Source organism: Papio anubis, chromosome X (genome assembly GCF_008728515.1).
Source record: "Papio anubis isolate 15944 chromosome X, Panubis1.0, whole genome shotgun sequence".
Taxonomy (NCBI): Eukaryota; Metazoa; Chordata; class Mammalia; order Primates; family Cercopithecidae; genus Papio; species Papio anubis.
The window spans coordinates 107676049-107699221 of NC_044996.1; the positions used below are offsets into that span (position 1 = coordinate 107676049).

The 23173-nt window shown below is 39.4% G+C and overlaps 1 protein-coding gene across 1 annotated transcript in view; it reads right to left on the minus strand.

The window, feature by feature from the left end:
- Positions 1-17534: 17534 nt before the first annotated feature.
- The window catches only part of LOC101006760 (cytochrome b-245 heavy chain), a 33879-nt gene continuing 28240 nt past the window's right edge, over positions 17535-23173 (minus strand). The window contains exons 12-13 of the mRNA XM_021933117.2: positions 21137-21261; positions 17535-20226 (exon numbers count right to left, since the gene is read on the minus strand). Coding sequence (XP_021788809.1) covers positions 20100-20226; positions 21137-21261 — 252 coding nt within the window. The 3' untranslated portion in view covers positions 17535-20099. The remainder of the gene's footprint in view (positions 20227-21136; positions 21262-23173) is intronic.

Below are 23173 nucleotides of genomic sequence, written 5' to 3' on the forward strand. Positions count from 1 at the left end.
TTTTGTATTTTTAGTAGAGACGGGGTTTCACCATGTTGGCCAGACTGGTCTTGAACTTCTGACCTCACATTATTACTGAAATTTATAGCCATCTTGATCTAATTTGTTTTCCCTCTTGTGATACATATACCAGTGTAAGAAGTGTTTGACTTTCTCCTTAGTTTTTGTATTAGTTTCCGATTGCCACTTAAACTTGGTGGTCTAAAACAACACAAATTTATTCACTTACATTTCTGGAAGCCAGAAGTTCAAAATAGTCTTACTGATCTAAAATCAAGGTATAAGCAGAGATGTGTCCTTTCTGGAACTTCTAGGAGAGAATCCTTTTTCTTGCCTTTTCTACTTTCTAGAGGCTACTTAAATTCCTTGGCTAGTGATTCCTTCCAGCACCCTCAAAGCTAGCAGTATAGTATCTTCAAATCCCCTTCCTTTCTGACCTCTGCTTCCATCATTTCTGACTCTGAGCCTCTTGTTTTCATATTTCCCTTATTAGGAACCTCGTGATTATATTGGGCCCACCCCAGATATTGTCCCTATGCTTAATCACACCTACAAAATCCCTTTTGCCATGAACATATTGACAGGTTCTGAGGATTAGAATGTGGACAACTTTGTGATGGTGGGGGGTGTATTATTCTGTCTACTACAATTTTATTATCACATGAGGCTCAATGTCAATGGTCTCTCATTCTAGGTATCAGATAATAGGGAATAGTAAGGAGTAAGGACTGTGATGAGTTGTATAGCACACAATTTAGAAATAAGGGCTCAGGGTTAATCTTCCAGTTTTTTCAAAAAATCTGTAAATATCAATTATGATGCACAATCTCTCAATTTCAAAATTTCCATATTTTAGAACATGGTGTTTGGGTTTAAGGAGGTCCAATAAATAGTACACCTCTTTCCTAGTTTAGTTCTGAATCAATTGGGAGATGAAGATAAAGATAGCTTCAAATAAAAATATTACCTTTCTGTTCCAGAATGTAACTTATCTCAGGACAGCTAGTCTTTCCAATGTTAAACTCCAGAATTCGAATTATTGCCCAGTTGAAGGCAGAAACATGCTCGTCTGGTGAAATAGCTACAAAGAAAAAGGGAAAAAGGAGCCATTTTACCTCTCAGGGAAGGAGCGAGGAAATAAAGAAATATCAGGGGTTTTATATGAATTGATAAATCTGTACACAGAGAACGACATGAAAGAAAACATCACAAGTTGGGGATTAAGCACTGTTCCTTTAATGCTTACCACCGAGTCATATTTTTTTTTACACACTGTGCAGCCCAACATTATACAGGCCAAAGAAAACATGTCTGTGGGTCACATGTAGCCCATGGGTCATTAATTTGTTGGCGTTTCATAGCTCCTGCAGATTTAGTCTTCTACTAGCCCCTATCACTCTACCCCAGCTTCCTCTATTGATTGGGTCATCTGGTCAGACATTGCACTTGTTCCACCAATGGTCAACAGACAAAGGGAAGGAAATGAAGCCAGCTATCATCTGGACTTGAGGCCCCATCAGAACGTCTGGGTGCAACTGCTATTGTAGCAAGCTTGGTAATGTAAACTAGGGAGTTTACATGGACAAAACTAATGTTCTATGAATCATTAGCGTACTCTTTCTAGAGGGCAATTTGGCAGCATCTGTCAAATTTTTAAGTGCTTATGTTCCATGACCGGAGTATTAGAGATCTATACTACAGAAATAATAACATGAGTGAAAAAAAGAAAAAAGCAAACAAGAATTTTCTTTGTAATAACAAATTTAAAAAATGAAAACAACTTTAAAGCGTCCACCAAAAGGGGAAGGGATAAATAAATTATGGAAAAGTAAAGATGAAATATCATTTTTTACTTTATATATTATATGATTTGAAATAAACAATTATATAATACTTTTTAATACTTAATTTAAATTGCACAATACATGATACTGTTTTTCACCCAAAGCATTATGGTATAACAAAAGCCTAAAATGCCCCTTGCCCTTCATCTTGTCTTCTCTCTGTCCCCCACCTTCCCATGTACTCCCATGAGGTAAAATCTACTGTCATTTTCATGTATAAGATTCCAGGCTTTTCTGCACATTTACATGTATACATCAATGTATAATTTTTAATTGTAAATAATATATATGATTCTGCAGATTGCTCCTTTTATGGAACAGTATGCTTTGGGGATTTTTTTTCATGTCAGTATATACAGACTCATCTTGTTGAGTTTAGCTGCCATATTGTATCTACAGTATGGATAGGACACAGTTTATTCATTTTCCTATTGATGAACATTTAGGTAGTTTCTACCGTTCTACTCTTATAAGACAACGCTGCTATGAATATCTTTGTACAAACTTCCTTGGGTCCCTGTATCCACTTTAGAAGTAGGATTACTGGGTTATAGGATGTATACCTTTTAAATCTTAATGAATAGTATTTCTTCTGTAATTTAAAAATAATACTTTGTTTCAAGAAGAGAGAAAACAATATTCTTAAAAATAGCAAGTGGCTCTCTCATGTACAGATGTACAATGTATACACATATAGCTAAAGAGATCCTGTGCCAGCCCTTAAAATTATCGTTGTAAAATAGAATTCATTGTGAATCACAGCTTACCCCCCAAAAAAGCACAACAGTCATACACACTGGGCCTACTGTTTTTGGCATGCTTGGGATATAATACCCGCCGTGCTCTTTACATATACTTATGGGTATTGTGTGTGTGTGTTTCTGTGCATGTGAGCGTGTGTGTGTGTGTGTGTGTGTGTGTGTGTGTGCTGGCACATGTGTGCTGCATAGAACTTGCAACAGGGTTTCTTCTAGATGACTCTTCTGAACCACAGCAATTTCTGTGGAAGTAGGAAGAAAATTGATGAATGTAAGAGATATCGTGGAGTTGGAATCCCCTGGAAATCATGACTGGTAGGTCTAGGCAGCCAGGCAGAGAGCAAAACTGAGGATGTCATAAAGTTTAGTTTCTTGTTTGCTAAGCTGAATGAGGTTTGCTGAACTATCCAAAACCACCGAGAGCACTGTTCACTGGGGTCAGCTTCGTCGACGCTCATAGCTTTGTCTCTCTGCTGCTAACAGCAGCATTTGGTAAGGTGTAAGAAGGCCTGCATTCTAGTCCTGGCTCTACCTCCAATTCGCTATGTGATCTTGAAGTAATCATTTCACTGCCCGTAATTCATCTATAAAATGAATAGGACCTTTTTCACCTTTAATATCATGGACTAAAAAATCCAAACCAAGGGTTGAACAGACATTTGGATATCTGCTACACATACCTAAATCTGTACAAGCTTGCATCTAACAGATATACAATGCTAAATTAATTCTTGTCATCTGTCCAGGATCTATTCTGGTATTTTTTCTTCAACAATACTTGTTATAGGGCTCTGCAGAACTAAAATGGGGCAAATAGAAGTGAATCCAAAGAGGATGTAGATGTTTCCAACAAGTGAAAGCCTGAAGTGGGAAAGTTTGGGATGCCCAGACTCATAGACTTAAAGGAGGTAGAATGAGAAAGAATCATCATAAAGTTGTAGAATCCCAGACTTTAAGCTTGCCTATACAAACCTTCCAGCTTCAACAGATATCAGTTCTACAAACACACCTTGCAGATAGCTATGAAAGGAGCTTGTTTGTGGTCTGGACTGGAGGGTGTGTTTTACAGCAAAACATAGCTATCAGGGTAATAATATCTTTCTTCCATTCAACTGGTCCCCTTTGATGCTGAACTCACAGTAAGGCAGCACGGGCATGTTTCATGAAAAAGAAACCTTGGGAGATATTTATGCGAAAACGCACACACACATACATTGCACACACATGTATGGTTGGTATAGGCTTTGAAAGATATTACCTTGAAATTATTGTTTGGTTTTCTCATCTTCAAAGACTTTATCTCTTCATGCAGTTTAGCTGTGCGGCCACCAGGGGGTAGAAGGATGCCATTGATTGTATTGTGAAGTGTAAGCCTCGAAGTCTGTGCTGTCCCTGAGATTCAAAATGATGGCTCTCTGCTCATTTTGACCCCCTACCCAAGATATACAGTCACATATATCCAGCTTTTTCTACAAAACGAATGCCTTTGCTAAACTATTTAAAATATGTCAAACTTTAAACTCATCACACTGGAACCACATTTCCCAGGCCCCTGAAAAACAGCAGCAGTCTCCGGTTTGTAGGAACTCTTTTTCAGAGAAATCACCAGAATTCCAATTCCTTCTGTTTTTTTTTTTAAGTTCTCTCAGCTGTGTCCCATTTGGATTCCTCAGTGGCCCTTCCAAGGCCTCTTTTGCCTAACTTCCCAAGACTCATTCTCCTTCGCTGGTCTCTTTCCACACGCAACGTGGGGTTAGGTCAGTAATTCATGCAGTAAATATTTACTTTGTATTCATTGTGTGCCAAAACAATCCCAGACTCTCAGGAAACAAATAAAACTTTTCTGTCCTAGAGCTTACATTCTAGTGAAAAGGCAGACAATAAACAAATATGTTCAGATGATAATAAGTGCTATAGAGAAGTAATAGTAAGAAATAATGCAGAAGAGGGAGATTGGGAGTTATTCAAGGAGGGGATGCTGGCAGGGCTGATATTTTAGATGGTACTGTCAGAGCATATTTCTCTAATAAAGATGGCATTTCAGCTGTGACCTGAAGGAGGTGAGAGAGCAAGCCACGTATTTCAGGGAGTTGGAGAGGGGGCACAAATGTAAAGATCTTAAGGTGGCACTAGTCTCAGTATGTCTGAGGGGCAGCAAGGTGGCCAGTGTAGCTGAAGCTCAGTGAGAAATGGAGAGAATGATGGGAAATAAGATCAAATAGGTGACAAGGAATCTGATCTTGTAGGACCGTCTCTGTGAGATGATGCAGCTCTGACAATTTTGAGCAGAGGATTGACATGGTCACTGTGGCTGTAGTAAGAAGTGTGGGAGAAGGGATCATATTCTGGAAATGGCTTGAAGGGAAAGTTGACAGCATTTACTAATGAATTGTGTGTGGTAAGTGTAAGAAAGAAGAGTCAGGGGTAGGCTAAATATTTGGCCTAAGCAAATGGAGTTTCTATTTACCGGGACAGGAAAGACTGGGGGACAGGCAGTGAAGTAAAAAAGAAAACTAGAAGAGTGTGTGTGCCGTCCTGAAAGCCAGGTGAAGAAAGTTTTGCAAGGAGGAGAGAGTTATCATCTGTGTCCTACACGAATGAGGTGGATGGCATCCCTTCTGGCTGTGGCTGTCGCTACAGGTGTTACCTGACTCACAGTCTCACTAACATTGGTGTGCTTTTCTGCCACGTCAGATACTTGCTGGATTGGGAAATGGTCCTCAAGTGTTAGAGACAATTCCACATGACCTCAAAACACGATGGTCCTCTGTATGCTGTTCTCGGTTCCCAGTTTCCTGGAGCTCGATTAGATAACAGACAACTGAACTCTCTTCCTGCATCAGGGGACAAAGGGGCACACTACTCAGTGCTACATTCAAAAGGCTCCTCTCCACCAGACTCTGCTCAGCTTCTGCAGCAAAGTCTGTGAGAGGACTCCAGCTTTTTCCATTTGTAGAGGTTCTTTTCCACCTAGAATGCTGCCTGGGGTTGAGCGTCTACCTCAGCTCTCCCATACAAATCCTAGGGCATCAAGCAATACTGCCTACTTCACGGCCATTAAACCTTCGTGTCCAATCTACTCAGATAATCCCAGGCACTCCAGGACTCACAGTGGCCCTAAGCATACAAGCTGTACTGCACTAAATTAAAGAATCATGCCTTAAGCATTTTGTTGAGTAAACGGAATTAGTAAAATAGAGATGTGTTATTCTCACCCAATTTTTAGCTGTTTATTTAACATCATAACATAATTTTGCTTTTATATACTGTCACTAATTAAAATTTTAAGTCTGAAATTATCATTCTCTTCCCAGATCAGTTTTTGAGAAAAACCCTTACCCCTTCCTCCCATCCCAGTGAATTTTATTATCACCATTCATTTACCGTGACTCTTCACAAATATCCTACGAAGGTATAGGGTAAGCTTGGGGGGAAACACGTTGTCCAGATTCAAGTCCTAACTGATTTGTTTCTTAGATGCATGACATTGGGAAAATTGCTTAATATCTCTATGACTCAGTTTTCTCTCCTAGAAAGCACAGATAATAATTGTTGTGAAGATTAAACAAGATGAAGTATGTAAAGTTCCAGGCACATTGTAGAAGTAAGAAGATACAGCCCATCTTAGCGTGAGTCCATAAGAAAGAAAAGTGTTGGCCCCAGTCAACATGCAATGATCACATAATGTAGCAATAAATAAGCTCTAGTTGCTTTAAGCCATTGAGATTTTGGGGGTTGTTACTTCAGCAGAACCAGATGCTGACTAAGTAAAACAGAAATTGATACAGTGGGTAGGGCATACAGTAACAAAATCTAAAACCAGTGAGTTTGACAGAATGGTAGGTTGGTGGGTGGCAAAGAAACATATTGAAGGCCGAAAAGATGAAGATCCCTGTTAAGCAGAGGCAAAGCATTTGTTATAAATGTTGCCTATAGTCACTTGGGAAGAAAATCATGTGCCTATTGAATGTGTAGATTTGGAGGGAAAGATGGAAAACATAATGCTAGTAGTCTGTTGTTTGCTGTTAACTGAGAATTGACTGGCTTGACAGTAGAAATGGTGGAAACTTCTCAGTATCAACTAAAGTTTATGGACTTTGCACATAATGCTGTGACAGGTTGGAAGAGCTTTGAGACTGCCCCCTTGACAGTAGGTATATTATCAAGAAGTGAAGAAGTAAAGCAAAAGGAGTAAACATAAGCCATGTAGATATGACAACGGGAAGCTTCATAGAAATAATTTCACATGCCCAGATGTGTCACAGAAGTAGCTGAAAGACCCTGGATCTGATAGGGAAAACGAACAGATGACACTATGTCCAAAGGCCCCAACCAACCCTCTTGACTTGTGTAAGATTCTGGAACCATGACTCAAATTCCATGAGTGGCAGTAAGGCCATAATCCTAAAAAGACTGGGATTAGTTTTCCTGCTAGGTGATAGAAGGTGCTTAAAAGAGAAATTACACTTTGTTAGAGAAAAATAGAGTCATACATCGTGCACACCTGAGTTTGGAGACAGCTTTACAACTACTCTAGATGTGTGCAGTTATTTAATGCAACATTGGAAACATTCTAATTCTTCATCAATAAGAAGTTCTAGTGCAATGTATGTTTATTGCAGCACCGTTTACAATAGCAAAGACTTGGAACCAATCCAAATGCTTATCAATGACAGACTGGATAAAGAAAATGTGGCACATATACACCATGGAATACTCTGCAGCCATAAAAAAGGATGAGTTCATGTCCTTTGCAGGGACGTGGATGAACCTGGAAGCCATCATTCTCAGCAAACTAACACAGGAACAGAAAACCAAACACTGCATGTTCTCACTCATAAGTGGGAGTTGAACAATGAGAACACATGGACATAGGGAGGGAAACATTACACACCGGGGCCTGTCAAGGGGAGGGAGAGCATTAGGACAAATACTTAATGCATGCGGGGCTTAAAACCTAGATGACGGGTTGATAGGTGCAGCAAACCACCATGGCACATGTATGCCTATGTAACAAACCTGCACATTCTGCACATGTCTCCCAGAACTTAAAGTAAAATTTTAACAAAAGAAATTGTAGTGCATCCACACACTGGAATACATGTTAAATAGTCATATAGTTACATCTATATGTGTGGCTCTATTCATGTTACAAAACAACACTCTACGTTTAAGAGTGTGTGTTGGGGGGGGGGAGGAGGGAATGGGACACACATGCACATGCGTGTGTTTGGGTGCATATCAAAGGTCTGGAAAGACACACATCAAAGTATCGATATGATAATCTGGGGAAATAAGAGGAAATTTGTGTTATGTGAAAGGAAATTTTTATTTTTACTTTATATTATGTATGCTATGTTGTTTCTGAATATTTTAATTCAGATTATGTATGATCTGATTTGTGCACATATATTGTTTACAAGATGTTAGCCTCTTCTAAATTTTTATAAGAAATTCATTTCCAGGCCACTCATGTCATCCCTTTTTCAAAAACCCTCGAAGGCTTCCTGCTGCTTCAAGAAAGAGACTTAACTCCTTAATATGGCTTAAAAGAGATTTCATGATTTGGCTTATGTTTACTCCTTTTGCTTTACTTCTTCACTTCTTGGTAGTATACCTGCTGTCAAGGGAGCAATCTCAAAGCTCTTCCAACCTGTCACAGCATTATGTGCAAAGTCCATAAACTTTAGTTGATACTGAGAAGTTTCCACCATTTCTACTGTCAAGCCAGTCAATTCTCAGTTAACAGCAAGCAACAGACTACTAGCATTATGTTTTCCATCTTTCCCTCCAAATCTACACATTCAATAGGCACATGATTTTCTTCTCAAATGACTACAGGCAACATTTATAACAAATGCTTTGCCTCTGCTTAACAGGGATCTTCATCTTTTCGGCCTTCAATATGTTTCTTTGCCACCCACCAACCTACCATTCTGTCAAACTCACTGGTTTTAGATTTTGTTACTGTATGCCCTACCCACTGTATCAATTTCTGTTTTACTTAGTCAGCATCTGGTTCTGCTGAAGTAACAACCCCCAAAATCTCAATGGCTTAAAGCAACTAGAGCTTATTTATTGCTACATTATGTGATCATTGCAGCCTGGGTCCATGATGCCCTGGGGGCGGCAGATGAGGCTTACAGGCCTCCCTCACTTCGGGCACCTGTCCTCTCTAGAAACCTTGTCTGTCCTCTGCCAGCATGTCATTGTGTCTCCCCACAGTATTTTGTTGAGTTTTGGGCCCATCAAACATGGAAATTCAGAGATGGGAGGGACATGGGTACAAGGGGCAGCACTGCACAGGGACCCATGGGGACGAATGACCCATGGCCCACGGAGCCAAAACCTTGACCCTGACCAATGAGGTTGGCCTACTGGTCCTGGAAAAGGAAAAGGGTCCCTTTTGCTTTGGGGAGACTTCCGGGCCTCCCATAAGGCCTCCAGAGTCAAAGCATCATGTTTCTGCAGCCCTTTCAAACCAGGCTTTGCTCGGACCCTTAGCCCAATTGTTAAAATCTGAGGGCACGTTCCAGCAGGGCGCATGGCAATGAGGCCCCAAAGGTTCTCCTAGAGCCGAGGGCGTGGACTCCTCTATTACTAGAAGTTCTTTTTTCTTTTTTTTTCGACAGAGCCATTCTGTCACCCAGGCTGGAGTGCAGTGGCACGATCTCTGCTCACTGCAGCCTCGACCTCCCAGGCTCCTCCCACCTCAGCGTCCCAAGTAGCTGGGACCACAGGCACATGCCACCACTCATGGCAGAGTTTTGTGTAAATATACATATATTTTATGGAGTCTCAGTTTCATCATGTTGCCCAGGCTGGTCTCAAAGTCCTGGGCTCAAGCTATCCTCCCTCTTCAGCCTCCCCAAGTGTTGGGATTGCAGGCGTGAGCCACTGTACCTGGCTTTAAGAAGTTCTAATTCCAGAGCAGACCAGTCGTATTATTCCATAAGCATCAAAAATTATCCAGCATATCATCTTGTTAAAATATCATTTTGTTTTAACCAACTTCAAGTAACAAATCTGCCCAATCATGTTAGTAATTATTAATTAAGTTGATGGCTAAGTCAGTTGGCCTCTCCCTGTGGTAGCATTGCTCCTACTGTAGGGTGCTACCTCAGGAATTCAAAGGGTTCAAATTTCTCAAAGTTGTAAAGCAGAAGCTTTAAACATCCCCCAGAATGTAAGCTTGCTCTAACTTGCTCACCAGGAAAAATTACAGGTTACATCCGTTTGCCCTGCCTCATCATTTTGACTTTATAGAACCTCACAACTCTCCATAACCTTTATCACACGTGCTATTTGTTAGAGATGGTGCCATGTGGCCGGGTGTGGTGGTTCACTCTTATAATCCCAGCACTTTGGGAGGCCAAGGCAGGTGGATCACTTGAGGTCAGGAGTTCGAAACCAGCCAGGCTTGAACCCAGGAGGTGGAGGTTGCAGTGAGCCAAGATTGCGCCACTGCACTCCAGCCTGGATGACAGAGCGAAACTCTGTCTCAAAAAAAAAAAAAACAAAACAAAAAAAAACAAAAAAAAAAAAAAAAAAAAAAAAACAAGAGATGGCACCACGCTCCTTTAATGGATTAGCTCATTCCTAATAGGCTTTTGACGCTCTTTCAGAAAAGACCCTTGAACTGAGCACACACACATGCTGAGTATGGTTCTTTGGGGCTCGTTGTGAATTGATGGCTGTGCAGTGATGCTTCACATCCTCCCTTGCCTCACTTCCTGGGTTTCTCATGCTCATCACCTTAGGGTTATACCTCCCAAGCAAAGTATCAGTATTTTAATCCCTGCCTCAAACTTTGCTTTTTAGCAGAGCACCTAGGCTAAGCCAGCCAAGTATAGAATTCTAGGTTGAGGCTGGGCTCAGTGGCTCACGCCTGTAATCTCAGCACTCTGGGAGGCCAAGGCGGGCAGATCATGAGGTCAGGAGTTTGAGACCAGCCTGACCAAGGCTGGTGAAACCCGTCTCTACTGAAAACACAAAAATTAGCTAGGCATGATGACGGGCATCTGTAATTACAGCTACTCGGGAGGCTGAGGCAGGAGAATCGTTTGAACCTGGGAAGTAGAGGTTGCAGTGAGCTGAGATTGCACCATTGCACTCCAGCCTGGGCAAAAGGGCAAGACTCCATCTTAAAAAAAAGAAGAATTCTAGGTTGAATATAATTTCCAGCAGAACTTTGAATTTCTATGGAACTTCCCATGGACATATGTACATAAACAGATGGCATATCCTTTTTCTCTCAGATGTGGTCCCTGGTCCATGGGCTTTAGTCCATAGACTTCTAGTTTCCAGTGTTGCTGAAACAAATTTGATTCTTGCTACTTTATGGGTTAGCTGTGTTTTGATTTGTTTTGTTTTGCTTTAATATTTCATTTCTGGAGGCTGTTGCAAATTTGCTTTAACCTCGATGTTCTAAAATTTTGTAATAATATGTCTAGACATAAATTATTTTCAATGTGCTGGCTACTCTGTGGACTCTATCCATATGATGACTTGTATTATTTAGCTCAGATAAAGTATCTTATAATTTCTGACACTTTTCTCTCACGCACTATTTCTATACTCTCTTTCTGAAATTTCTGTCAGTTGGATGACAGATTTGACTCTTCGTTTCCATGTTTCACTCTTCCCCTTCTTTGTATCTGGTATTTCCATGCCTCTAATTTCTCTGGAATTCTTCAGGGTAGGTAAGCATCTTCCTAAGCCTTATCCGTTCCTCACATACTCCGAAGTTTGATTTCTTTCAACTTAATTCATAATTTACCACTTCTCTATCAATTATCCAGCTTCTAGGAACATGGTCAAAATTTTTATTCCTTGATAGTCCTCTTCTATTCTCTTCACACAGGTTATATCATTGTTATTTTTATTTTATTTTTATTCTTTGAGACCGAGTCTCACTCTGTCACCCAGGCTGGAGTACAGTGACGTGATCTCAGTTCACAGCAAACTCCGCCTCCTGGGTTCAAGCGATTATTCCTGCCTCAGTCTCCTGAGTAACTGGGATTACATTTGCCCACCACCATGCCCAACTAATTTTTGTATTTTTAGTAGAGACAACATTTCACCATATTGGCCAGGCAGGTCTTGAACTCCTGGCCTCAGGTGATATGCCTGCCTCAGCCTCCCAAAGTGCTGGGATTGCCGGCGTGAACCACTGCACCTGGCAACCATAATAATAATAATAATAATAATAATAATAATAACAATAACAATAATAATAAATGTAAATATATATTATATATACTTTTATATATATATACAATTATTATTATTATTATTATTATTATTTGAGACAGAGTCTCACTCTGTCACCCAGGCTGGAGTGCAGTGGCATGATCCCAGCTCACTGCAACCTCCACCTCTCGGGTTCAAGCGATTCTCCTGCCCCAGCCTCCTGAGTAGCTGGGATTGCAGGCGCGAGCCACCACACCCGTCTAATTTTTTGTATTTTTGGTAGAGACGGAGTTTCACCATGTTGGTCTGGCTGGTCTTGAACTCCTGACCTCGTGATCTCCTCACCTCGGCCTCCCAAAGCGTTGGGATTACAGGCGTGAGCCACTGCGCCCGGCCCCATTATTATTTTTAAAATGCCATTTAAGAGTCTTCAGAGACAGAGAGAGAGAGAAAGAAAATTGCTTAGGATCAATTCATCATCCTGAACTGGAATTGTCTGAATTTTTATGATGTAGTTGAATCTGTGTTTTCCACGTAGCTTATGGGTTTCAAGACTGCTTAACAGGGCTGTATTTTTCCTATATGTCAGACATGCTTTAGATTCATTCAGCCAGTTTAATATTTACCAAGTGAAGGGTTTATGGTTCGTTGCCATCTCAAAGCAATAAACACCACCTGCAGCCGACCTTCGTCTAGCAGATCAAGACTTCCTCATTTCTGAAAATAACTGAGTTTTTAAATACTATTGAGAAAGCAGAATGTCAAACAGTTGCTTCTTAGTATAATCTGTATTTTTCATTTTCAGCTGAAGATTTAAAAAATTATTTTTAGAAGAATACAACTTTATTTTACTAAGTTTTATTATTTTTCTTAAAAATGTTTTAACGCCTCAAATAAGATGTATTTTGATTTTCTTTCCCTCCCTTTTTTAAAGCAACCTAGTTCTTTATTTTTATCTTTAAATAAATTGTAAACAAATTTCTACCTTTCTTAGGCACAGTCTACACAAATTCTTTCCTCCTTTCCTCTAAAACGTGGAGGTTCCTGCACTAGAAATGGAAACATACTAATAGTACTTAAGTCATCTGAGAACACCATGAAATGAGTCACTCTCAATGGCTACACTTTTCTGATACCCTTTAAACTTAGGCAAAAATCCTATTTTGCATAAACATTTAGGCTGGCTTAACTTGAATTAACCCTTTTGTGAATGGACTGCTAACAATATCATTGCCAGATTGTAAACTCTAATTAATAGTCTCACTCCTTTAGGTTCTAGCCAGTACAATGACCAGAGAAAAATCTCAGTATACATAGCATTTGTTGACTAAACATGTGAAGTGAATGAATGAATAAATGCAGTACAGTGATGCTCTTAGGTTTTACTGAGGCATATGGAGCTCCTTTTCTCTTACACTAACTGGCCCCGAGCTGCTATGCTTTTAAGTGTTTGAATCTGCTTTGCAGTGTTTCTTTCTTTGCCCTTCCTTAGGTTCTCAGATGTCACCTGTTATCATTGTGTATGTACCTATCTCTAGAAGTCTTTCTCTCTTAACTTGACACTTCTCATCAACTATGACTTTGGGACCAAGGTGACTAAGCTGGTTATGGCAAGTACACAACAACTCTGAGTGAATTTCTGACCGACTTCGCCACTGTTTAATGTACTGTTTGTGGATCTGAGCTCCAATTTGGTTGCCCAGACATTGTCCTCACACACTTACCCACAGTTCATACTTCTATTTCAGATAGTGAGATAGTGAGGTAGCTTATTTCTACACGAATGGAATGACATGCTAGTTATTGGAGTAGAATTGAAATAAACTACCTGTACTTTCTAGATGGTAACACCTTTTATCTGAGCCCAAGAACTTTCACACTTCCAAAACACGTATGTCTCCACATAATTCATGACAATTCAGAGGATATAGTATTTTACTCACAGCAAAGCTAATGTATTATTCAGGGCAATCCCCCAAAAAGGGCTATGTGGTATTAGCACAGATACAATCACCTACAGCTCTCACCCTGAATCCCTCTCTCTCTTTCAACAATTTTTGATACCATTTGCATCAGCGGTTTTGTTATATAACAAACTACTCTGAAGTTAGTGGCTTAAAACAACAATCATTTAATATTTCTCATACATCTACAGGACGTCTGGGTGGTTCTGAGGATGTGAGCTGAACTTACTCATGTATCTGCAGTCATCTGCGGATGACCTGGGTAGTTTTGTTAGTCTTGGGCTCTCTCTCACATATCTGGGGTCTTGGTTGGGACTAGCAGGCTGACTCTGCTCTGCCCCATAGGTTGCACCCTTGAGCAGGCTAGTCTGAGCATTCTGTATGGAAAAGGTAGAGGAGCAAAAGAGAGAAGAGAAGCATGCCAGGTTTCCTGAGACCTAGACTCTGGAACTCACAAGTCACTTTTGCCACATTCTATTGGTCAGGTCATGTTACGAGAATATCCCAGATACAAGGGATGAGCAAATGGACTCCTCATGATAGAAGGAATTACAAAGTCACACTGCAGAGGATGTGGATCCAGGGAGAGGTAGGAAATAGGAGCCAATTTGCAATCAATTCAAGCATTACAGTTTTTAAAAAACAATAAAAAAATACACTATTCATTATAATATTCCTTATCTTGTTTTTTCTCTCTATTAATATGGTGACCATTCATTTGTTTTACATTTTCCCCCGATTTCCATCCCCTCACCATTTGATATACAATATCTTAAAGAGGAAACAAATTTCTCAAAATGCGTTTTTATATTTACCAAAAGGAAAGGAAAATTTTCTGATTATTTTCTATAAAGGAAGGGCAAAAACTCATATTCTTTTTTTTTTTTTTTTTTTTGAGACGGAGTCTCACTCTGTCGCCCAGGCGGGAGTGCAGTGGCCGGATGTCGGCTCACTGCAAGCTCCGCCTCCCGGGTTTACGCCATTCTCCTGCCTCAGCCTCCCGAGTAGCTGGGCCTACAGGCGCCTGCCACCTCGCCCGGCTAGTTTTTTTGTACTTTTTAGTAGAGATGGGGTTTCACCGTGTTCGCCAAGATGGTCTCTATCTCCTGACCTCGTGATCCGCCCATCTCGGCCTCCCAAAGTGCTGGGATTACAGGCTTGAGCCACCGCGCCCGGCCTAAAAACTCATATTCTTAAAGGCTATTTTGCATCTGACTTTCTTTGTGAGTTGAACATGGTCAAGCTTGCTGTTGCCTTCGATCTTAGTAAAGCCATAGGCATGTTTGTCCCAACAGAATAAGCACTGGGTAAGGAATGCAGCAGAAAGTTGATAACACAGATGTATGAGTGTGACATTTTAGTCACGAGTGATGCAGAGCCCCCACCTGGAAAACAGGATAATCAGCTGTGCTGATCTCCAATAGCTTGGTCTGGAATAACTCCCATTTTAATAGTGTGCCCTTGTGGTTTTCAGCCAATGCAAGCACATTTGCTATTCCCAGGAGATGTTTAGGTAGCATAATTTTTTTTCTTTTCAATCAACGTAAAGATTTATAAGAATTGCCCTGAAATCTCTTGGAAATAACAAAGGTGTTTTCATTCCTTATGCCCTGACTTGCCCTCATCTGATCAGAAAAAGTGATGTTTAGTGTTTTCTATGAGCATAAGTATGTTAGTGATTTTATTATCACTGAAAAGAGGAAGTGATATTTAGCAATTGAGGGATCTAACATAATGGTAAATTTGGTGATTTCTTTATAATCGAATGTAATTTTAAGATTTATGAAGATCTTTTGAACTTAATTTATTACATAAATCAAGTTTGCTGTCTTTGGAGCAGTCCTCTATGAAGTATGAAGTTTCAGGATATGATACTTTGGGCTATTTTCAAAAGTCTCAGCTAGGCACAGTCTTCGTGTCATTAGTTCTTCAGAGCAAAATCTAGAAAATAAGCTCACAGTGCCCTCTGCTCATGTACAACCTTTCCTAGTATTTTTTAAATCCAAGAAGAAGTGCATTTCAGGATTTAGTTTCTTCTTATAATTGACAGCATCCCACTTCCTTGAAAATTATGCATCTATTAGCAATAAGTATTAGCTGGAATATCCAATTATTTAGACTACTTCATTCCCCCACCACTACAAGATAATAAAGGCTACAGGTTTAAATGAATCTCAGGCCACTTGGTTGATCATTTTTCCAAATTTTAAAAATCTCTAGTGATCAGATTTCCTAGCCTCTGTGAACACTTTGTTTTTTGCCAAACTGCATTTACAATTGAGAAAGTTAGCTCCTTCCTCACGCAATCTTATTACACACAGACACACAGACACACACAGACACACACACACACACTATAGACAATAGCTGGCCATTCTCTGAAAGACAGAAATTGTTTATAAATAAAGTAGACAGAAATTGTTTATAAATAAAATAAACATAAATGAAAAAGTAGACTTAATAAATATTGTTGAATCACCCTACAGCCTTCTTTTCTCCAAGCAAAATAATTCCATTTTTTGATAAGTTCTATTTTACCATAATTTAAAAGTAAAAATTAGCATGAATCAGATTAACCAGTGTTTCTAAACTAAGACACCAAGCTACTTAAATGGTATAAACTAGAGATTTATGTTACCACTGTTACCCAGCTATTCTTGGTGTATAATGTGTACCCAGCATAATTGCTTTGAAAATATCCTTAGTTTTTGGCCGGGTGCAGTGACTCATGCCTGTAATCCCAGCACTTTGGGAGGCTGAGGCCGGCGGATCACCTGAGGTCGGGCGTTCGAGACCAGCCTGACCAACATGGAGAAACCCCGTCTCTACTAAAAATACAAAATTAGCCAGGCATGGTGGCACATGCCTGTAATCCCAGCTACTCGGGAGGCTGAGGCAGGAGAATCGCTTGAACCTGGGAGGCGGAGGTTACGGTGAGCTGAGATTGTGCCATTGCACTCCAGCCTGGGCACCAAGAGCAAAACTCTGTCTCAAAAACAAAAAAAAAAGAGAGAGAGAGAGAAATAAAATTACCTAGTGTAATCTGTTAGTGTAGTATAAAGGACATGGAGTTTGTCCCCAGAAAGACGTGGATTGAATGTTGACATAGTCACCCAATAGTTTTGGGAACTTTTCCTTCTCGTTCACCTTCGTTCAGACTGTTTTCTTATCAACAAAATTGGGATAAAACGGCTACATTGTAGTGTCGCTGAGGGATTAAATAAAGTATATGTGAAATATACTTTACTTAAGTATAGTAGGAGGTGTTTACCAAATGTTGGCTATTTCTGTTATCGCCATTTATTTTAGGTAATGTCCTTTCCCTCCATGGCAGCACCTGGTGACTCCCACAGCAACATGTCATGCCCACACCCCTATGCATTTTCTAAGTAATGGAGATCGTAACTGGTTGACTCATTTAGAACAAAGGCTATCACAGAAGCATGAGCATATATGCCCACAATTGAACTTGATGACACTTAATTGTGAAGTTAGAACATGAAAGTTCAGTAGACGTGGAACAAAGATGTCACACTGGGGCTTCTTGGTTTCTGAAATTCTGTCTATAACATTAAGTTGCCCTCCCTGTCCCTTATATCAGTGTTGTGAGGATCAACAGTATTTAGCACAGAACTCAGTCTTCAGCTTTCACTTCCCAGTCCATAAACCATGAAGTGTTTGGCATGTCATATGCAGAAACACAGAGTGTCTCAACCCCACCAGGGCAGAGAAAATCGTCACTAGCTGAATTTACCCTTTAATACAAAGATCAGTAACACAGACACAAAGAAAGCTCGTTTATTTTAATAGTTGAGCACAGTTTTGAGAATTCCCTGTAGGAATTATCTCCCAGGTTCCCCCCTAGAATTATTCACATACAAAGCCTGCAAGTATTCAAATTTCACAAACACAATTGCAAAAGCAGAAGAACTAAGAAAAGCCTTCATAGTCTCAAGATTAAAAACAATGCTTCATTATTCTTACAGTACCTGTTAATAAATGCTAAATACTAAGTGCTAAAAAAAAAAAAAAAAAAAAGCTGGGCTGGCAACTGGCTGCTGATGGCTGGCAGCTGGTGGCTTGAGAGAAGAATAAAGAAGGAAGCTTTTATAATGACAGGCACTCTTATACTCATTTTTTATCTCAAAACTGGATAACACAGGGCAGATCTCTCCACTTTCATAATTTAGTTGGTTTCAAAGATAGAAAACCTTGGAGAAACATTCTCAGAGCAACAAATGAAGCTGGTTTTAATTATGCACATAGGTTACAAAGGGCCAATATTCTCAGACTCCTTATAACTGAGGTACCCCCTCCAGTTCATACTTTGGTGTAAAGAATTGAAACAATAAAAAGAGCCTGAGTCATAGTAATAACACAAATAAATACCTGTTGAATAGATGAATTGATACCTGAGGTGCAGTGTGAACAGGCTGGACCTAAGTATCTCTAAGCAGAAACCATCCCAGTACATTTTACAAAGGCTACATTCACACAGCAGGCCTTATTTGTCAGACTTACCCTCAGTGCCCTGAGGATTCTGGGAGACCAAAGGAACAGTAGTATGACAAAGAACAACTGAGTTCTTATTTAGTTCATCCTAGTCCCCTGAATAATCCTCCTCAGCATCAAAATTTGTGACCAGATTTAAAAATATTCAATACCCTAGATAATCAAAACAACATGAATATGTGTATACTTCCTTCAATTACATTCAATACATATAAAATTTTAAGAAATCTGGGGCAGGGAATGACCAATATGAGACCCCCTTCCCCTGTCTCTCCCTTTTGCCTTTTTTATTTTCTCTCACTCTCCCATTCTTTTTTCTCCGTATTTCCTTTTCCTCCTAAATCAGTCTCCTGCCCTTCCCCCAGCACTTTCTCTTTCTTCCTCATTACCAAAGTTGAAGAGTTCTAAATATTTGTTGCCCCAAGGGGTGGGGCAAATAAAACTGGTTTTAGTTCCCAGAAATGGGACCAGTTCTAAGAAAAAAAAAAAACAAAACCCTGCTCTTGGCCACACTAACAGTGATTTAGAGACTCTCTCTTGAACATATATTCATAACATACTATTGAGTGTGAATTTGATCTCTGTACAGAGATTTTTGTTTCTGGATTGCTAATTTCAGGATGATCATGATGATATAATACAAATAAACCATTAGTCACACAGATGTGATCCATTTCTTGTGTGTATTTATGGAAAACAAGGGGTGGGTGCTATTTAAAACAAATGACCGTATCAGATACATATTTGTCACAATTCTTAAGTTCAATATTCATAAGGGCTAGCTGGAGTAGACCACTTTGGGCAGGAAATCAGTCTACATTTATTTTATAGCACAAGGAGCAGGACTAGATGAACCAGAGTCATGGCAGGAGGTTAACTCTCCACCTCCAACCCTCTTTTTTCATGCTTCAAATAAGAATGTGCAGAACCCTCCAGGCCATCCTATTGGTTAGTATCCTTAGCCTGTTCTTGACCCTAGGGAGAATCAGATTCCTTTGGTCGATAAGAGCAACAGAAGTTATTTCTTTAGATAAATTTTGTTTAAGGCTTTAAATTAATTCTATGTTGGCATCGTGTGGTTCTAAGTGCATTCATTCATTCATTTAACAAACCTTACTTGAGTATCCACTCTCTGCCAAGCACCGTGGTAAATGATGAGTACTACATTAACTCCAATCAATCCAATATTATTTTGTAGAAAGAATATCTGGCCCAGTTACCCTGTTGTATTAGTAAACTGGAGTATGCTCAGATGTCAATACTGTCACTACTAAGTGTTGAGACACTCTCAACATATATTATATCCTAATGATCTGGAAAGTTTCCTTCAATATGATAATAATGATGGCAAAAATGACACAAAATATAAATATGTAGCTAATCCTTGGTTTCCTTCTTCTTTTGGGGAACATAAAAACTGATTTTGAGGATTCTGAGGCAGCTCAGTATTGTGGAAAGAGTATCACACCTGGAGTAAGATGGGCTAGATCTGATCACAGCTTCATAATCTTAGGGAAGTTACTGAACCTTTTGATCCTTTCCCTTTTGATTCTAAAATTGAGTCCAAGAATCTTTGCCCTACCTTCCACTGACATTACTGAGAGGAAAAAAATGACATAATGTTTGTAAAAGTGCTCTTAAAACCATAGAGCTCCATATAAATGCAACTTATCACCATCAAACAATCTTTGACATTCCTTTAAGGGAAAACCATTACATTATAGTTTCTTTCTGTCCATTTTTAAGCAAGGGGTATTTATATGATCAATTAGCATTATTTAAATATTTGGCAGCACAACCCACATTTATTTCCTCATGGAAGAGATGAGTTAGAAGTTTTCCTTGTTGAAAATGAAATGCACTCCCCGAGGGCCAGACTCAGAGTTGGAGATGCTCTGTTTACTGAGGGTTTTAGCCAAGGCTTCAGGTCCACAGAGGAAAACTCCTATTCTGGTACTTTTGGGAAAGAAAAAAAAAGACAATTTCAAGTTTTGGGATGAGATGTCTACAAAGCAGGTAGGTGAATATCACAGAGAAAATGGTGGTGAATTCATGAGTCTGTGGGCTACTTTCCTTCAGGGTTCTGTACCCCCTGGCATCTTGAAATTAGGAACAAGCCAACTATGCCAGCCACTCGGTGTGGCTTCATTTCTCTAAATTTTAGAGTCTAAAGCCCTGTTCAAAGTGTGGTTTCCGATCAGTAGCCTTGGCGTCAGCTTTTTTAAAAATGCAGATTACCTGGCCCTGCCCCAAATCTTCTAAATCGGTATCTGCATTTTAAAGAGATTCCCAGGTACTTTGTATGCTGCTTACAGTGCCAAAAGTAATAGTCTACAGGGTACATGTATGGTGCTCTCTTGAGTTTCTCAGGTGTTCTAGCAAGATAAGGGATCCCCCTCAAGGTTTTATAATGACTAAAGTTTTAGTGAGAGCAGAAAGCACCTTGAGACATCTGTCAACTTAAGATTTTAGACCCAGAAGCTGTAACTAAAAGTGGGGACAGTGTCTCCTTAACAATATGTATAAATTATATTGAATCTTTAAAAGAAGCAGATACACTAATGAAATTTAGGAGACTAAAGAAAAGAACCAAGCTGTGGCCCTACTTGGGACAGGCAGGTTGAGAAAGTCTGAGATGGGGACCTGGAAATCTTTGTTTTTAATAACTCTCCAGGTAATTTGGTATAATTTAAAGATTCCTTCTTAAAGTTGAAGATATCTGGAATCTTTTGTTGGGCATGAATTCAACCTTTATATAGTAATATACATATTTGAGTTTCTAAAATATACAAGTTTAGGTATGTATGGGGGCTGCTGCTTTAGGCAGATGCAAGCTTCAAAAACACCTTGGTGACAGACTCCTTACTTAGGGTGTTGACTCGCAATTGTCTTGAATTCATTATCCCAGTTGGGCCGTCCATACAAAGTCTTTTGTTTCAGGCCTGTGATCACATCTTTCTCCTCATCATGGTGCACAGCAAAGTGATTGGCCTACAGGAAAGGACATGAATTCAGAAAAAAAGAGACATGCTGTAAAAGCACATACAATGTATTTACATCCTTCACAAACTATTCTAACCAAGGCACCCTGCTGGATGTTGAAAGGTATACAAAGATAAATAAACTGGATCTCTCTCAAGCAATTTACAATCTAGAAAGGGAGACTTTGAAGTATAAATATAAATAATCCCATATGTCGAACAGGGTATGATGAGTGTCATGAAAGAGGCACAAGTGTCCTAATGAGAACAAAGAAGGAAGGTGGAGTGGAAGAACAGGGTAAGGGTTAGGGCTGCAGTATTTGAGTCAGGCATTGATGGATGAGTAGTGTCTCACTGTTTTTCTCTCTGCTCTATGTTTGACTTTTTCTCTTCACCCTAATATACTTCCACTCCTTTGGGAGAATTACTAAGAGATGTAACAATTTTTGACTAAAATGCAGCAATACTTTGGTAGCATAATAAGACATCAAATCAAGCCTAAAGCTAGTGTGTGTGCGTGTGTGTGTGCGCGTGTGTGTGCGTATGTGTATATAGTCACATGCTGTTTTTCTGCTACCATTCTAGGAGGCTTCAGTTTGAACAACAGGTATTTTTCATAAAAGTGGTTAATTAAATTTATTTTTAAAAAGCAAATCAGATTTGAAATTCACTAGATGGATGATGGGCATAGAGGATATTAAGAAAGGTGGGCACTCCAATTTAATAATCCTATAGAGATCAGTTTGGTAAAGCAAAATAATTAATTTTTAATACAAATAAATTACTGATTTAAAAAAACTGTGCTTTGTTTTTTAAATAACAAAACAGTAAAGCAATTTATATAATATAGATTTTTTCCTGAGTTTTATTTTTATCAAAGCATTTTTGTTTTGTTTTTAAATTGCAGAAGTGGCATTTCAAAACCACTTTTTCTGGAGCAACAATTCTTATGGTGATGTTTCCTTAATCTATATTTGCTACAAGATTCCTTTAAGACTTGGAGAATCTGTGATAAACAATATGTCAAAACCCAAATGGGAATTCAGTCTTCACAGTGACAGGGTGCACATGGAAGATGCTCAGGGTTGTGGAGCCAATGTCTATGTATACCCAGTTGCTATAGTTTGAATGTATCCTCTCCAAAATTCAGATGTTGCCAATGTGATAGCATTAAGAAGTGGAGCCTTATAAAGATGATTAAGACATAAAGGATCATCCCTTATGAATGAGTTAAGGGCTTTGGAAAAGAGTCATCACACAGTATTTGATGAGCCTGCCCTTTTTCTTTCCACCATGTGAAAACAGTATTTCTCCCACCCAGAAGATGCAGCCTTTGCTAGACAACCAAACCTGTTGGTGTCTTGATCTTGGACTTGCCAGCCTCCAGAACTTTGAGAAAATAAATTTCTGTTCTTTATAAATTATCCAGCCTCGAGTATTTTGTTATAGCAGCACAAATGGACTAAGACACCAGCTGAGACACAGGACAGAAATATGCAGAGACTCTTGCCTTAGCTCCTCACTCATGGTGGCAGCATCTGTTTCCAGGCCAAGTCATTAATGTTTGCTTATTTACAAAGATGTTACCACTCCAGGAATCATTAACTTGTTTCAGGGTTTGTCAATTTCAGCACTGTTGATATTTGGGACTGTATAATTCTTTGTTGTGGGGGGCTGTCTTGTTAATCATAGGATATTTACATTGCCAACTGTCTCTGGTGTGTGTCTTGGGGGGAACAGAGCAAAACTGTTCCTGTTGAGAACTATTGGCTTACTTTATTATAGTGGTCTCCAAACATTTTTGAAAGAGCACCCTCATTGTACACACACACACACACACACATACACACACACATACATGCATATATACCACCTTCATTAGATATATAATAATTTATTCATAAATGATAATCATGAACTAC